This window comes from Silurus aristotelis, assembly GCF_946808225.1.
Source record: "Silurus aristotelis genome assembly, chromosome: 8".
Taxonomy (NCBI): domain Eukaryota; kingdom Metazoa; phylum Chordata; class Actinopteri; order Siluriformes; family Siluridae; genus Silurus; species Silurus aristotelis.
In genome coordinates, this window is record NC_139581.1 from 12,690,271 (window position 1) to 12,707,887 (window position 17,617).

Sequence of the window (17,617 nt, forward strand, 5' to 3'; positions counted from 1 at the left end):
ATAAATACCCTGAATAGTTTTATATAGTTATAATAAGCAAAACATTTAATAAAGAAATAAATATACATATATACACATATACACATACATACACGTATATTGTTTTCTCTCGATTAATTGATTACCAAAATAATCGTTAGTTGCAGCCCTAAACATCACCCTAATCTTCATTATTAAACATTACAGCAGTGTAGGGAGTAATTATGTATGTGAGAAAATGACAGAAACATGCACAGAGCAAAGAGTAAAGAGAGAAAGAGAGAAGCTCCCTCTCCCTTGAGAGATAGAATGATGTCATTCTTTGTGTAGCAAGGTTAATGCACTCAACGCACATGGTTAGGAAAAGGAAGAAGGGAGGACCCGATGGAAGAGAGAAGGAAGGAAGGAAGGAAGGAAGAAAGGAAGACAAAAAGAGGAAAAAAATATATAGCAGAAGGAGAACAAAAGCTGAATTATAAGAGAACAGGATGGATGGGTTTCTCCATCTTTCTAAGTAGCAAAACAATTTATTACAGGAAGAAATTCGTTGTGTTTTGTCAGTGAAGGCTTTACACGCAATATCTCTACAGGCATTCTACAGAGGCAGGGTGTCAAATTATTTTTTTTTATATTATACTTCATAGAATCATCATGCTTGCAGACATTGGTTTGGCATTTTAGTATATTAGCAATAGTTTTCTGAGTGTATAAAGAGTAGCATATAAAGTATAAACTAATAGAATTACAGTACAATCTAAACTATATTGTGTTGAGGCAGCATTTTTAAAAGGTGGGCATGGTTTAGAAAGCTACTTTTATAGAAATCCAGATATACATTACAGAGTGAGACTTGAATCAAACAGCCATGTCTTAATTTTTTTAAAGTAAGAATTGAATTAGATTAGAAAAACAATAAAACTGAGCTTCTAGAAGGCAAGAATCAGTGACCGCAAGCATAAGTACAGCCTAGCAATCAGTGTGTGCACATGTCAAGTACCCTAGCAAGCCATTCTACTGCTTTATCAGTAATTTCATCAATCTTGCTGCAACACTAGAAGCTGGCTGGCTGTGAGATGTTTGTGGTCAATCAGTGGTTGAAATCTAATAGCGACATTGCCATTTAACAACAGGCATGAATGAGGCAAAGAATTGTTCACAAAGCCTTGACCTAAAAAGTATTATTCACCGTTGCGAACTCATTTAAACTTTTTTTCTAATCTCCATTCATCTCAATTTCCTTTCCTTCCCTTCTCATACCAAATGTGAAAAGCACCAGCAATCACAAATATGGCTGCTATGCACCACAGAATTCAAATCTAACTTGAGTGCAGTGTGTGTATTCTCTGCGTCTCATTTTGGCGCTCTCAGCTGGTGCAGTATAGAGTTAGCAGAATACTAAACATCCAACCCACACTAAAGGAACAACAGAGAGCAATGCTGGGGCATGACATTATAGACATTCATTTGCAGAGAAAAAAAAGGAAGAGTGAGAAGACATCCTGGCAATAAACTAAATGTAACTATATCCATGAGATTTCTTTCTAATGTCACATTCTGTGTAAGTTAGTCCTTCTCAAATAGTTGGGGGCTCGGATGCGGGGGGGGGGGGGGGGGGGTTGGTTTGCCACAGGGAGTAGGGGATTTTTTTGCACCGGACAAGAGCACACAGCAGGAGGTATGAAGTGCAGATAACAAACCCTTGAGAGACACCATGGAAAAATATTTAACAGGAATTTAAAAAATAAAAGGCGAAGAGAAACGGAGATAATGAGACAAACGTAATATATAATGAATATAATGAAGCGTTTGTAGCGCTTGGCTTCACTGTGACTACGGTGGGATATGAGGAAAGACCGGTATGTTTAATGTGTTTACAAATGTTGGCAGCGGACAGCATGAAGCCAAATAAATTAAGGCGTCACTTAAAGACACTACACCCCCAATCACGCTGATAAGCCGCTTGAGTTTTTTCCCGCGAAAACGTGCCGAATATTGCCAACAACGCTTTGTGAATGCTACTTCAGTTTTTTGTTTACTTTATTGTTAATAAGCATACAATGTTATGCAGAGGTGTACTTATAATTTTATAGACAAATGAAACCATTTACAGTGACGGCGGAGAGTTGGGGGGCGCAAAATGTTTACTTCTTCCAAGGGGAGGCGTAACAGAAAATAATTGAGAAACACTGGTGTAATTGAACATTGCTGATTGTCTGTGTTCTGGTCAAATTTAATTTGAAATATGAATAAAAAAAATCCTATAAAAAAAGTATGGTAAAAAATCATAAAATTTTAGTGTGAACACTGCAATTGGGAAAAGAGCTACTTTTGAAAACATTTTCTTTCAGACTCTTTCAATCTCATAAACAAGTTACAATGCCTGCGTGATAACGGTCCACTACTTCTGTGTAAATTCATTAATCATGGCACCTTGGTTTATTATTCAAAGCCTTACAACAACTAGAAACTCTTGTACATGTTATAATTCAGTCCAACAGAAGATTTACACATTAGAAACTGCAATACATTAGGGAAACACACAAGGACACAAAGAAAAACTGTAGACCTTATCAAATAATGGACAATAGTTCTTTTTAAACCAAGAATTAGAGTTATTAGCCTACATCGCTTAAAAAAAAAAAAAAAAAAAAAGATTTCTGTTTGGTTTCTGTCAACATCACTATTTTCACCTGCAGCATCCTCGAACGTAAATGGACTCCACTTACGTCACCACAAACCTGAGCCGTAAACCCGACATAAACAAGCCGTTGAGCACATTTATTAAAGGACGCACGTATGTACAAGCATGCACACACAGGAAAGTATGGCCCTCTCCCTGCACTCACACACCCTTAGGCAGGATGCACCAGCTCTCCCAAGCCCTTAGCAGCCCGCCAGGGTCAGGCAGAGGTCGAGGAGTGAAAAAGCACTCCACCTCCAGAGAGCTCCAAATGCACTCTTTCCCACACCACCACACCCAAGCAGCACTGCACAGCCGAGACCATTCATCCAGTTTCTCTCCAAGAGGTCGTGGGCGCCACAATGTGGATATGGATGCGAGACTCAATTCGTAATTATCGATTTAGAAAGGGACATGTTTCTACAGAATTTACATTTACATCTGCAGCATTTAGCAGATGAACTTGTCCAGAGTAACATACAAAAGTGCTACAAGATGTACAAGAGTTAGCTCAACTCTGTTGAGGGTTTTTCTTTTGTTTTTTTAATACAGGGCAAATAATACATAGCAAATATATATAATAGACACATTCTCTGCTGTTTTTAAATCAAAAGGGTGGTACATTCGAAAATTTGGAATTGTTCACTGAATGATGCTAATTACTTCGCAATATCTCAGTTCAAACACAATGATCCACTCTAGGACACTATCAGTCATTTTTAAAATAAGAAAAAAAAAAATGTGCAATATGTCTGATAGCATAACTACTTACTCGTGTTCTATTTTTTTCTTCTTTTGTATTTATACATTGTGTTGTGTATATACCGCAATTTCCGGACTATGAAGCGCACCCAAATATAAGCCGCACCCACTGAATTTGACAAAGATTCTTATTTTTAATATAAATACGCCGCACCTGTCTATAAGCCGTAGATTCCTACACTGAAACTAATTAACTTTACACAGGCTTTAAGGAAAGACAGTGACTGTTACATGGCTTGTATCTAAACAGTTGCCTACCAAGAAAGTCATTGTTCACTGTTTTCCTCCTTCCTTTCACAACAATTTCTCTTTTGGCATCGTCGTGCGTTTAAAAATCACCATCGGTGAAGCTTTTCTCCCGATGCCGTGCAGCTCAGAACACAGGTGAAGTGTGTTTTTTCATGCCCGGTTGTTTTCAGCGTGACGAATGATTTGCATTTCCTGTTGACAGTCCGAGTGAGCGGCAGGTCAAACGTCAGAGGAACCTCATCCATATTTATGATGTGGTGCGGCCCGATTCAGTTGGAGCGCATCTGATTTAATACAAAGAGTTTCATTGGTTAACCTGAACCCGTTCGGCTATTTCATTGGTTTAATGTTATAGGGCTCAGTTTTTTAGATTGAAGCTTGTAAAACGAGGAAAAACTCAGGAAAAATCCATAAATTAGCCGCTTCATTGTTTCAGCCACGGGGGTTTACATCGTGGGAAAAAAGTAGCGGCTTATAGTCCTGTATTATGTCTCTATTCTTTTATATATTTGCACTTTTTTTTTTTTTTGCTGCTGTAAGAGAGAAATTTCCCCACTGTGGAACGAATAAAGTGGGATGAAACTTATTTTTATTTTATTTAGAATAAAACACATCAGGGCATGTTGTTATAAGAACAAAATCAATATTATATAAAAAATTTTCATAATTCTATATTTTGACATTTTAAAGGAAATTGCTCACGTTACATTTTTTACAATTAGTTTGTACTGTAGCCACCATTAACGCCGCTGTACAAGATCCACCACCACCACACCTAAGCAACACTATAGAAACATAAAGATAACAAATAAAACTATGGTCGGACCAACCGTCAGTGCCTTTTTAGACCAATCAACATTCAAAAGCTTTGCTGGACAATATGTGAAAAACACTTAAAAATGTAAATGACATCTGCAAACCATTTATAAGCGTAGATACCACACACATTTGGTCAAAATTTACTTTCACTCTAATTTGCTTCGCATCATTCCAAAGATGACATAAGGAGCTAGTAACTAGAGTGACTTATTTTGGCTGAATTTGAAAGTAGAACAGCATGCTTCATGCTTGGCAAAAATTACTCACACATTTCTGTTCAAAATCCCATATAGTTTTTAAAGAAATTGTGCAGACAGGATGATTAGCGTTAAGGGTGTGCTGAACAGAATGCTCCGTTCCACAAACCCTTAAATGGTGGAGTTTTTGGCTTTTTAGACCAAACTGCTCACATGCAGTATTAGGAAATAGGAATGTTTCTGTCATAATTCCAGTGCACATTTATACACTTTAGATTTACACACAATGCTCAATTATTTATTAATTTTTCTTTCTTAGAAATGCAGACAAAAAATTAATTCCGAAACAAAAGTAAAAACTGATTAAAAAACAAAGGAGGTGAAATGAGAAAGCAAGATGCAGAAATACTAAAGAGAAAGTAAAAAAAATAACAAGGTCCGAAGTTGTCAAAAACAAATAGGTGTAGCGCTAAGAGGAAGTTTACTAATAAATAAATAGTATCGGTTAACAGCTATTATTGGATAAATAACATCCTTTTGCAAATTACTTATGAAAAAAGTGAGTCACTTTGAGGGCAACTGGGAACACCAGCTATTTTACATTTATACTACCAAGTGACAAAGCAGCATTCTACCATTCCATTCATATTCTACTACAGAGTTACGATTCCAATAACAACAAGTAACAAACCAACATTATACATTAAATTAAATGCAAATTAGATATTACACTGAAAAAGAACAAATCCAAATGACCAGCTTGAATGACCCCTTTGATTAATCAGAAAGCACCAATGTTTCTTCATTTAATAAATATATTCGATATATATTTGGTGCTTGATAGACAAAGTTTGAAAAAATTCTTATTAATTTTTTAAACGGAGACATTACAATTACATTTTTGCTATAGAGGAGTATAGTGTTATACTTAGAATATATATCACAAGCAATAACCTACAAGTGATACTAGAAGGGGAACAGTGCATATATCCTCACTGTCTGCCTGTCAGATCTTCCTACAGGTCTACCATTAAGGGTTAAACTCCAGATGGACTCAAACAAACTAGTTGTGTGTGAAATACATGACCATTATTTTAGGGACTGTTATTTATGCCTAGACAGTAAACAAAGCAGAAACAATTACACTACATTTAGCAAATTTACATCCAGCTTTGTTCATAAGCAGTTTGCCATTTCTTTATTGACCTTTTGATTTACTTTTTAAAAAACAGCAAGCAATCTTTCCTGTCCCCTTAATGATCCTGCCCATACAGAAAATGAAGCAAAGCATGAAATGTCCCCCTGTGGCTATGTAGACATTAAGCTTATTGGTTTACTGCAAACACTCATCTGCTACTTAGCTACAAACGACAAATACGGTATGTTAATTTGGTCAGCATCCGGAAACATTTAACAATAACAAACATTTCAGAAATGAAGGGCATCTAAAGAGATCTGGTTCCAGTAAGATGGAATACAATAAGATGTCATTAAAATAGCTAATTAATTTTTAAAAATTACATTAGAATAGGACCATTTACATATTTCAGTTCTTGACCAAGTTAATTGTAAAAACTGTAAATATTTGAGGAAAAACTGACTCTTAACTACTGAAGACAAAGTAAATCTGGAGGACAGCTAACTGGGTTAGGTTTCAGTGTGGTCTAATGACATTAACTACAAGTGTACGTTAATTACCGTATTTTCCGGACTATAAGCCGCTACTTATTCCCCACGCTTTGAACAATGAAGCGGCTAATTTATGGATTTTTCCTGGGTTTTTCCTGGTTTCACAAGCTTCAAGCCAAAACACTGAGCCCCATAACATTAGACCAATGAAATTGCTGAACAGGTTCAGGTGAACCAATGAAACTCTTTATATTAAATTGCGCTCCCACTGAATCGGGCTGCATCACATCATAAATATCTATGATGTTCCTCTGATGTTTGACCTGCCGCTCACTCAGACTGTCTACAGGAAATGCGAATCATTCGTCACGCTGAAAACAACAAAAAAAAAAAGGCACTTCACCTGTGTTCTGAGCTGCACGGCATCGGGAGAAAAGCTTTACCGACGGTGATTTTTAAACGCACAACGATGCCGAAAGAAAAACTAGCCGCAGGAAGGAAGGAAGAAGACAGTGAAAAATTACTTTCTTGGTAGGCTACTGTTTAGATACAAGCCGTGCAACTGTGTAAAGTTTATTAGTTTCAATGTAGGCACCTTATAGACAGGTGTGGCGTATTTATGTTTAAAATAAAAATCTTTGTAAACCTCAATGGGTATATTTGGGTGTGTTTAATAGTCCATAAATTACGGTAATATCCTGTCAACTATGTTTATTACTTTGATTCAGTTTATCACGTTAGGCCATAAATATTGAACATGTAAACTGAAAACAGATTGAAGAGGCTGATTCAATTGTACAATGTATTGTCACATATACTTTACAGCACAGTGAAATTCTTTCTTCGCATAACCCAGCTTATTACAAAGCTGGGGTCAGAGCTCAGAGTAAAATATGATGCAGCACCCTAATAACAGGGACTTGCTCAAGGGCCCAACAGGGCAGCTTGGTGGTACTGGAGTTTGAACCCTTAACCTTTCAATTAGCAACCCATGGCCTAGCAAGCACTTACACCAAAATCACAAAGATATTGACAGAAACAGGGTTTATTGTCGTCACATGGGTGACAAATGTTCCTATCTGCGCTTGTGCACTTCTATTTAGGAGGCCTGTGAATTGGAGAATCTCATATAGTTTAATGTAATGGAGGTGGCATTTTTTAATTCACAAAATCAAAACATTATTATGACATCCAGCATCCAGGTCACAATAATAATGGAATAGGCAAGTTCCTGTATAGTTTTATGAAGCTCTATAAATGGTAAAGTGATAAAGTAAGGTAAATCATCACCATACCGATAATTACATCTAAGAATTACATAAGAGAGGAGAAAACACGGGTAAATGGCACGTGAGGCTAATTCATTTAAGAATATGTATAATTCAATTTTTATTGATTTATGAATCTAAATGGTAAGCATTTAGGACAGTATTATTATGCAGTGTCAGTTCGACCACACCTCGCCCAACGTGTCTCCATGGAGACCATATGTCAATTATTTTCCACTGTAATCGCCGAGTCTTTCTGCTCAGCAGCCAATAGGAAGCGCGTGCTGTGGGACTCGAGGCGCGAGCCCAAACAAGAGTCAGCGTGCATCGACTTCCTCCCTTTACAAGCAACAAGTCGGTGAGGTTACAGGTTAAATAGTCCCGTTTGTAACGTGACAGGCCAACCGGGGTGCCATTATACATAGAGGAAAAATGTGCATGGTTATGTCTGCAAATGAGTTGTTTTCTTTCCGCGCTCCGAGGCATGCGCGCGCAGACTTCGTTCGTCGCACGGCATCAAAGACGAGGTAGTAATATAATGCATGTGCAAATGGAAGTTATCTACAGCCTCGTCACGTAAGCGTGTAGCGCAGACTGGAAAAACAAGAACGCTACGCTGACTAGCCTGTCTTTATACTGAGGCTGCATTTGTTTTATTTTAACAAAAGCGTCTGATGATGACCAGAGAAGGTCAGGGAGAATACAAAATGGGAGATACAAAGAGGATTGGGGAGAAGAGCTGGACTGTAACGTTGTGCACTTACGTTGTTCCGCAGATCCTGCAGCGCCACGCTCATCGTGCACACAGAGATCCGGGGAGAGGCGAGGAGTCGCGCGCTTCACTCACTCCACCTCTGCATGTATGCATGTGTGTCCGTGCTAAGCCATCACCTCTCTCGACGGAGCTGAAACAAACATATAGTTTCCCACCCTGTTTGAACCCCGATCGAAACTGATTACACAAGATATCGATGTGCGAAACGCGCAAAGAGGAAACGTTTACCTTTCGGAAGGTGCTGTAACGAGCACGCGCGTCTTTCTCTTCTACCGCTTCCGTCTCTGAACACGACTCAGCAACATATAACATACACCGATCACCGGAGGAGACTGCGATCACCCTCTCTTCCTCCTCCTCCTCCTCCTCTTTCATACCCCTCCTCTCTCGCTTTCTCTCGTCACGCGCGTGTGTACAGAACACGCAACACGTGCGTCAGGTGGAGAATCCTTGTGAAGGGCAGCAGAAGCCAACATAGTATTTTTCATAGTGTTTGTCACGTGAACCTCATCATATCCGCAGTACAGTGGTATGAGACTTTCTACAACCATATATCCAAACCACAGTGATTTCAAATATATACAAGATAACAATATCTGTTACTTAAATGTTAGTTTTAATTTAATTTAATTGAATGCATTTTCACCCTGAAACACAGTACAGTCAATGTTTTGTCCAACAGTATTCAGATTGTTTCTGATATTAGTGGTCAAGGCTGTGAACATGCCAGATTTATTCTTTTTCTTATAGGTAAGGGCAGCTCATACCACAATGATGATGTCACAAAGTGGGAAAGAAATGCAGAAGTCATGATGGCGGTAAATGAGAAAAGATTTGCAATAAAAAAAGTGGGCATTAAGCAAGTGTTAGAAAGGGTAATATAAGATCATGTTCATACTGAGTTTCAGTGCTTCAATGGAATTAGTAAGCAAGTACTTTATTTCTACAGCTCCTTTCTGGAGCCATCGTCAAAAATTCTTTACTTCCAAGATAAAAAACAAACAAACAAGAGAACGATTGGATGACTTTGTTTTGCTGAATAAAGTACTTTTATGGCATCATAATACTGTTGAGCTTGATTTGGTGGGGAAACAGAAAGTATAAATGGTAACTGTAAATAACAACCTGATATTCAGGTTCAGTTTATATATGGGATTGTAAAAGAGGGCAGAAAAATAAATGGGATTACATTGAGAGAAGTTTAATTCAGAACATTTTAAATGCTTTTACATGCTTTATATCAAATAGAAATGTATTGTCGTTCCTGCTCTGGCTTTATTGCTGCTCTATTCTGTTAGGGTGCAGTCGTGTCACTTTTTATTTGCACTACCGCACAACTGAACATAGACATCACTTGATTTTTTTTTTTTATATCTTTTTTGCTTACTGTCTACAAATGAAATTGGCATCAAAAACAATTGCACACTATTCATTTTATCCACATCCACACCTATGTATGAATGCAAGCTTGTTCCAGTTTTTTTATACCAGTTGTCCTTGCTCATGTGAACGGATCTTTACATATACAGTTTCGTTTTATTGCTTTAGTGCTTGCTTTAATCCATCATGCAGTTGAGTGGAGAAGATGCAGGATAACTCATGACCTTTTCAACTGAGACACCCCACAGCTCTGATGTGCCACAGCTCTACTAAACCTAAATTATATATGGAACAAAATATTTACAGGGAACAGTGTGGTGTGTATCGTCCCGTGATGTAAATGGCAATGATTGTTTTTGCTTATCGCTAAGATGATAAAGTAAATAACCACAATTTCTTTTAATTCGATTGATAATCACTTCTGATAAGTGCAGAGAAATGAGCTAGTATAAAATATGTGGGCCTTTTTGCCAAGAGCTTTAACCTCTTGCGAAGTCACTCTTAAACTTGTCTTTTGTGGACCAGGGCACATTTGTCCGGATTTTACAGAAACGATTACCCTGCCTTGCTGTAAAATATGTAATTCTTGTAATTCATATGAAAATTTTAGGTTCTGATAGGCAAATAGAGATGTCTAAAACTAAAACAATGGGACAAATGTTTCCCACAAAAATCAGATTTGCTGGTATTATTAGAGTAGAAATGTGCAGGAAGTATTATATTCCTCACATTCAAAAGGGACAAAGAGGACTAAGGGCTTTTAGGATCCGAGTTTGTCACCCTTGATGTAAATAATGGTCTGCAGTGTAAGCCCCACCCATGCACAGCAGAGTGAGAAGCTTGATCTGCACCAACACATTCATTTGCATCAATTGGCATTCGTCCTGAACAAGGACAAACTGATAGGACTTGGAATAACTGAAGCAGATTTTTTACTGTAAATAATTTTAGGCCATTTTGTAAACAATGACATTTTAGAAATAACACAAGGAGCTGACCAACCTGGTCTAATCTCAATTGATGTCTTCCTGTTGGCTTAACATCATCTTCACTCTAGCGGGCCACTGCCAAATGAAATCAGTATGAGAAGGTGTAAATAACACTGACATCCATTCAAGTCAATAATTTACGGAGTGATAAAATGTTCCGTTGTTGCTCTTGTATGTCATCAAGCAGACCTGTAAAACTAACAGACTATTCACCTTACCATGTTCATGTTCATCACATAGAGACTGCAGAATTTGTCCCCAACCCAGTCTGAAAGGGGCAACAGGGAATCCAGTGACACTGAATAGGCTTGTGATGAAAATATGTTGGTACTGTGCCAGGACAATATGTACTATGTACCTGCTTCTGCTGGTAACAGATCGCCCCATGTATATTTCTGCTATCTCATCTTCATCAAAAACATAATACTTTTTGCTAACAGACATGCTTGTATGGATGTATGTAAGGGACATGTCTTAACAAGTCTGCCTGTGTAAACGTAAGCTATATAGCTAGGCTTACATTGCATCAAATGTTGAATAATACTGAAGCAGTACTTCAGTACAACACAGGAAGTCTGGTGTTAAATAGTGTCACTGTTAAACAGAACAGCAACCAAAGAGATAAAGAGATAATTAGCATTTGTTCATTGCTGTGGAATATAAAAGCAATAAGATCAACAAACTCTTCAGGGTGTACAGTAGCTTTATTGGCAACTAAAGACATTTCTCCTTATTGATTATTCTCCTATAACAACACAACCTGTCATTTTTTTTATTCCTTATGTAACATGCTGCTCATTTAGTGCTTTAACATTAACAAATCTGAAAATGGATTTCTCCAGCAAGTTTCCTCTCTCTAGAAAAAAGGATCAGTTTCTTTTTCTGTATTTTGTTTTTGCCAGATGAAACATGAGGTCACTAGGCAGATAGTGCTGTTGATCAACCTGTCTACAGCCATCAGCAAAACTCTCCTCGAAAAAGCCCAAGGCCTACAAATCACCAATAAATCACCATCCCTACACATTCACACACACACACACACACATTGCCCATTATATAACTGAACATGTATTCTTACCAAGATAATGACTGTATAAGACTGTAAAAAAAAAAAAAAAAAAAAAAAAAAAACATTTTACTCAGTAATGTACTCAGGTATAAATATGTTTATTCGCATTTACATATGTATGTGTTTTGTGCTATATAATTAGAATCACTCTGTCTTACACAATAAAGGAGACAATCCTTTCACACTCATTATTATCCCTTTAATCTGAGATGTTCTATTCCTGGATGTCTTATTTATTACCTGTGTTGTGCTTTTTAACATTGATGCTCAGCACTGGTCATATTATCACCAAGGAGACTGGCTGAGGCGTTGTCATAGTATTGCCATAGCAACACCTCTAGCTTGTTGGAGGCCAGTGATCCATTATTCCTGGTGAGTGGGTGGAGATGGGGGAAGGCAGAGGAAGCTCTGGGCCTCAGGGAAATGTCTCACTGATTCTGTTAAAATATTGATTGGTGTAATCGAAACATCTTTCTGGATTGCTCTGTATTTACTTGTTTGTTTCTTCCAGATGAATTCTCAATTGCTTAACTCACATGAAGGTAATGCAGCAAAAATGCAGCATGTTAGAGAGAGAGAGAGGTGTTGTGCAGTAGTGAAATGAAAAGTACACTGTCAGCTTTTTGTTCCTGCTAGCCAGAAGTAAAGTAAGAACAAACGTAAATTTCCACCCTGTAAGTAATTCAGGTTGTTTGAATTTGGAAGATCAGCAGTTTGCTTCTTGCCAGAGATTGTCTCATGGACAATTTCACTGTTGGCATCACTTATACGAATATAACTTGTTTTATTCTCAAAACAATTTAGAAAACACCACATTCTGGTTGGTTTTGCAGTGCAGTGATTGGTGGTTGTGTAACAGCGAAAATTTTTTGTGTGTCACTGAAACACCAACACTGCCATCTAGTGTTCAATTAAACCAGTGCAGGTGTTAATAACCTCATTCCACATAAAGAAAAATCGGAAGAATAAAGTCCAGTTTAACATAATATCTGATAAAGAAAGTAAACTGGAACGTCTTGTGCTATAGCACAAAAATAATAATGACAGTTAAATCTAATAAGTAATCTAATTAGTAGCTTTTGCATTCATATTGTAATGATTACATTGATATAAAACGCAATCAAATTCACCCTTTGCTAATTGAGATACAAAAATTGTGAATCCTAACTTAAAAACGTAAAATAAATGTCTAATTTATGTCTTATATATATATATATATATATATATATATATATATATATATATATATATATATATATATATATAAAACTGTTTAATTAAATATTCAAATAAGTTTTATAAATGCTTTCATTCACCTAAATTATTCATTAATTTTTTACACTAGAAGTATAAATGCAAAAATATATGAATTTCTAATCATGTATCATGTCAATCATATTGGAAGTAATAGTTGAGAAAAAAAAAAATATATATAATAATAATAATAATATACCCTTTTTATATTCCTATACATTTGCATTCATTTGCAAATTTTCTTATGCCTGATATAGGAATTAAAATCTAAGGGGGGGCAATGCTAGGCGTACCTGCCACAAATAAAGAAATCTAGCAGTAATTACACTTATTTTACAGTTTCAAATTTTAAAATATATTTGATACCAGTATGTTATCTGTAAAGTATAGTACAGGTTCTTTGCCACAGCTATAATTGTTTCTACACTAATCTTCACAGGCTTCAGTGAGTGGCTGTGGCAGGGAGATTGGCAGTTTGTTGGCACCACGCTCATGCCAGCACACGTCAAACAGTGGGTAGACCTTCCCCTGCAGCTCAGCCTGATAGGAATAAATTAATCCGAGCTCATCGGGACTGTCCGCATTATAAAACGTCAGCTCTCCTCTGTCATAGTTCAGAAAAACCCCTAAGCGATGTGGTGGACTCATGAGGGGCAGAGTGACACGAGGAGTGTTAAAAGCCTCATACAAACGACCCTCCTTCAGCCCAATTAGCCACACCCCACTTTCAGGGCTTTTAGGAAGCTTACTCTTACGGCAAGCAGTCCCTTTGATTATCCCGAGCCTCCATTTTGGTTTGTTTCCCACCTGAACCTCCCAGTAGTGCTTGCCTGAGGAAAAGCCACGGCTGGCCAGCACACAGTAGCTGTAGCTGAACCGCTCAGGGTTGTTAGGCAGGCGGTTGACGATGACTTCACACTCCACACTGGTGTGATCTTTACTGATCTGCAGCATGGGGTGAGCTGTGAGAGGGTCAAACTTTAGGCACTCAGGAGCTGTAGGAAAGAATGGAGAAGGTCAAAGTTAAAATTTACATTTACATTTTTGGCATTTAGCAGACGCCCTTCTCCAGAGCGACGTACAAAAGTGCTTTGAGTCTCTAGTAATGAATAAATCTACACTGGTACACTAGATTACAAACTTAAGATAAATCAGACTGCAACTCTTGATTTTTACAAAGTAAACTTGGAGAGTGCTAATTTAAGTGTTAAACCGTCTTCAACCGTCGCTTAAAGATAGCCAGTGACTCCCATGTTCGTACATCTAGGGGAAGTTCATTCCACCACCTCGGTGCCAGAACAGAGAAGAGCCTTGAAGTACAACAGAGAAGAGCCTTGAAGTGTTTACATTTGCCATATTCATCAAGCGACCTTTTACAAAGCAAATTTTAATTAACTAATTTATACAACTGAGCAGTTGAGAGTTTAAAGTCTTGCTCAAGGGCTTAAGTGGCAGCTTAATGGAACTGGGATTTGAACTCATGACCTTTTGATCAGATGTACAATGTCTTAATCACTAAATTACCACAGACATTTTACATTGACTCGTTTAGCAGTTGCCCTTATCCAGAGAAACCTACAGAAGTGCATTGAAGCCTCACTGGCATTTCAGTATGCTCAATAGTAATACATGGGTGGTCCCTATGGTGGATAATAAACAAATGACCGACTTTCAGTAACAGTCCAAATTAAATTACTGTTTTGTTAATGCAGCCTTCTTGTCATCTTAAATGATTTGAGCCATATTTCTCTGAACCGTCTCACACGCACATCCACATAAATGCTTATCACTTTCAAAACCAAGCACTTGTTTCTAGAATATTCACTGAGATTTTTTATTTTTTTTTATCTGATGTTTGTTGTGACCACTGACACTCCTGAATTCTGTATTATTTATGCATTGCACTGCTGCCACTTGTTTGGCTGATTGGGTATGTGCAAGAATAAACAGGAGTATGAGGAAGGGCAAAGGTCAAAATGTGTGTACAGTGTAAAGCTGGTTAACTGAATTTAAACAGTTGAAATTATATCCAAAGTAATGCAATGCAAAAAATAATATATTACAAAGGGTTTAAACTTATATTCAGCTCTATATGCTGAATCCACTCTTTACCTGGTAAAACTCTCCTGTGTAATCTCTTCCATACTGTCATTTTGATGTCACTGTGATTAAAGCCTGGGTTAAAGCTGATGGAGCTGTAGGTCCTCTCTTTCCGCTGTTCTCTCTGTTGGCTCTCTCTAAACCTGAATCATCACATAAAGCTCTTACTGAAGCAAATATATCTCTATCTGGGCAAAGAGGCCCAGATAAAAAAAAATTATGGTTAAGTATATATTTTCTTTTAAATTCACAGGCATTACTGAGAAAAAATAACTATATAAAACTGTATAGTGTTGCTTACCTTGGGGCAATAGATCCGTATTTCTAAAAAGAAAAGTTAATAAATATAAGCTGTTTTTTTTTGTTGTTTTTTTTATACAAATTTTTGTGTTTCTGAAGTAAATTCTGAAGCTCTTTCAATGGCAACTATCATATATCAAATATCAACTATCATAATAGAGTTATCCTGAAGTTAGTTAATTGTGTGCAGACATTGTATCAACGTATCATTTTAAAGCTTATCGAATATAATATTACAACAAGAGTACTATATATGATTAGGCTTCCCTCTAAACACTGTAATACTAATACATTATCAGTGTTTATTATGAACACTTCTATTGTTTTGGCCAGTTTTGTAAAAACAACACATGCTAACTCACAGTTATGAAGTCCAGATGGCTCTCATTGCTAAGGGCCTCCAGTGTGCTTTCAGCCTCCTGGAACTTGGCTAGCAGTTGGCTCATTTGATCAGCCTGGTTCTGGATGGAGGTGATGAGAGAAGAGGCAGTGTTCTCCACCTTCTGCATGAAGCTGGCCTCCTCGAGCTCGACATAGTGTCGCAACTCCCCAAACTCCTTTCTGACCACCCACTTTAGCACATCTGACTCATTCTACACACACAAAATTTAAAGGTTAATCACCATATTACAATCTAATATTGCATTATTATATTACATTCATGTTCCATTACATCCAAAATGGCCTAAAACGAACCCTGATTTAGGAGTTAACTCACTGTAATACGAGACTTGTTGTAGGCCATTTTACAAATCTGCTCTTCCAGCTTCCTTTTCTGTGTCTGAAAGTCAGTCATCAGACAGGAAATGTCCTCCTGGGGAAAGAAGGAAAGCACAATGCGTCAATGCACTTTACTGCACGCTTAATTTCATCTCTCATTTTTTCATGTGGAAGAAAGTAGCAGACAGAATTTGTGTTCAGTGCAGCCTTTTTTGATTGAAACTGATTATGAGAAGAAATTAAAGCTTATCTTTAAAAATCCAATTACAGCAAAAACAATGAATACGTACTACTTTATCTTTGTATTATTTTTTTACCAGCAAATAAATAGTTAATAGCACGTTCCTCATGTAATCTGGATGTTCTTAATATCACATATGTAATGTCATCTAATCATTTTAGAGCTTTACAGTTATAGTAATTTTTTTTTTTAATTGATCTGGTGCACAAAGGGTTACAGAAATATGACACATTATGATTTAGCTTTATGATTTGTCTAGTGTTTCATCTTTAATATAGAGGTACATGTCTCATGCAGAAACAGTAGGGGTTGCTTTATAAAGTGCAAATTCTGGAAAATCATTCACGATTAGGGTTAAATGCTTAAAAGCTCTTGGATAACTTAGTTACTCATTACCAAAAATAATGTAACTAACTTTAATTACCTTTTATTAGCCAGTAAACAGTAAACTATAGTTGCCCTTTTAATTCATTGTCATTCTCATTGTTATTTTACCTTCATACGGCTGTAGACGCTGCTGATTGGGGTGACCTTGTGTGCTCTGTGGCTTCCAATGCTGCCACACAATCCACAGATCAGCGTCTGATCTTCCTCACAATACAGACTCAAAGGGTTATGGTGTTGGTTGCAAGTCTCCGGAGGGCCTTGACCTGGTTCACTGATTTCTCGTAAAGCATCCACAATGCGTGCCAGTGCCACATTAGGTGGGGGGCTGTCCCCATCTACAGCACAGCGACACACAGGACACTGGAGCTGCCCCACAGGATTCATGTCCATAGAGCGCACACAACCACGGCAGTATGAGTGGCCACACTGCAGCATAAGTGGCTCAGAGAAGACCTCCAGACACACAGGGCAGAGCAGTTGCTCCTCTAGCGACTCCAGACTGCAGCGTCTGGCCATCTGACACAGAGATATCCTCAAATGCCCTTATGCACCAAAGAGAGATCAAACCCAGAACCCAGGTCTAGTTTATCAAAGATGTTTTTAAGCTTCCTGCTCTGGTTGGTGTTATTCTGTGAGGTGTTTCCAGAAACTAGCTACATTTCTGTTTATGGTATGATGTCTTAAGCAAAAAAGCCCTTCAGATAAGAACTGTTTTTACATTGTATTCAACAAAGCCTCAGCTCAAAGCTTCTAGTGGTCGGGTCTTTTCTAACACTATTAAACAATACCTCACAACTCCATGTCAACATGGGTAACCTT

The 17,617-nt window shown here is 37.5% G+C and overlaps 2 protein-coding genes across 5 annotated transcripts in view; both read right to left on the reverse strand.

Moving 5' to 3' along the window:
- ece2b (endothelin converting enzyme 2b) overlaps window positions 1-8,752 on the reverse strand; it is a 46,478-nt gene extending 37,726 nt beyond the window's left edge. Inside the window, exons 1-2 of one of the 4 annotated variants that reach the window (XM_083548371.1) lie at window positions 8,587-8,752; window positions 8,348-8,488 (exon numbers count right to left, since the gene is read on the reverse strand). In XM_083548371.1, coding sequence (XP_083404497.1) covers window positions 8,348-8,380 — 33 coding nt within the window. In that variant the 5' untranslated portion in view covers window positions 8,381-8,488; window positions 8,587-8,752. The remainder of the gene's footprint in view (window positions 1-8,347; window positions 8,489-8,586) is intronic. The other 3 variants (XM_083548375.1, XM_083548376.1, XM_083548378.1) reach the window with 3 other exon arrangements.
- A 4,550-nt stretch (window positions 8,753-13,302) lies between these two features.
- On the reverse strand, window positions 13,303-17,415 carry LOC310729851 (E3 ubiquitin-protein ligase TRIM50-like). The gene is made up of 6 exons (XM_083548418.1): window positions 16,907-17,415; window positions 16,169-16,264; window positions 15,813-16,043; window positions 15,452-15,474; window positions 15,163-15,293; window positions 13,303-14,045 (listed from the first exon to the last, which is right to left on the reverse strand). The coding sequence occupies exons 1-6, from the start codon at window positions 17,312-17,314 to the stop codon at window positions 13,477-13,479; spliced, it is 1,458 nt and encodes a 485-aa protein (XP_083404544.1). The 5' UTR covers window positions 17,315-17,415; the 3' UTR covers window positions 13,303-13,476.
- Between the last annotated feature and the right edge of the window lie 202 nt (window positions 17,416-17,617).

Excerpts from the sequence above, each read along its gene's own strand:
- LOC310729851 (XM_083548418.1), bottom strand. The coding sequence starts at position 17,314 with ATGGCCAGACGCTGCAGTCTGGAGTCGCTAGAGGAGCAACTGCTCTGC. Across the intron at positions 16,044-16,168 it reads ACAACAAGTCTCGTATTACA|AATGAGTCAGATGTGCTAAA; the intron begins GTGAGTTAACTC and ends TTGTGTGTGTAG. Across the intron at positions 15,294-15,451 it reads TACGGATCTATTGCCCCAAG|GTTTAGAGAGAGCCAACAGA; the intron begins GTAAGCAACACT and ends GTGATGATTCAG.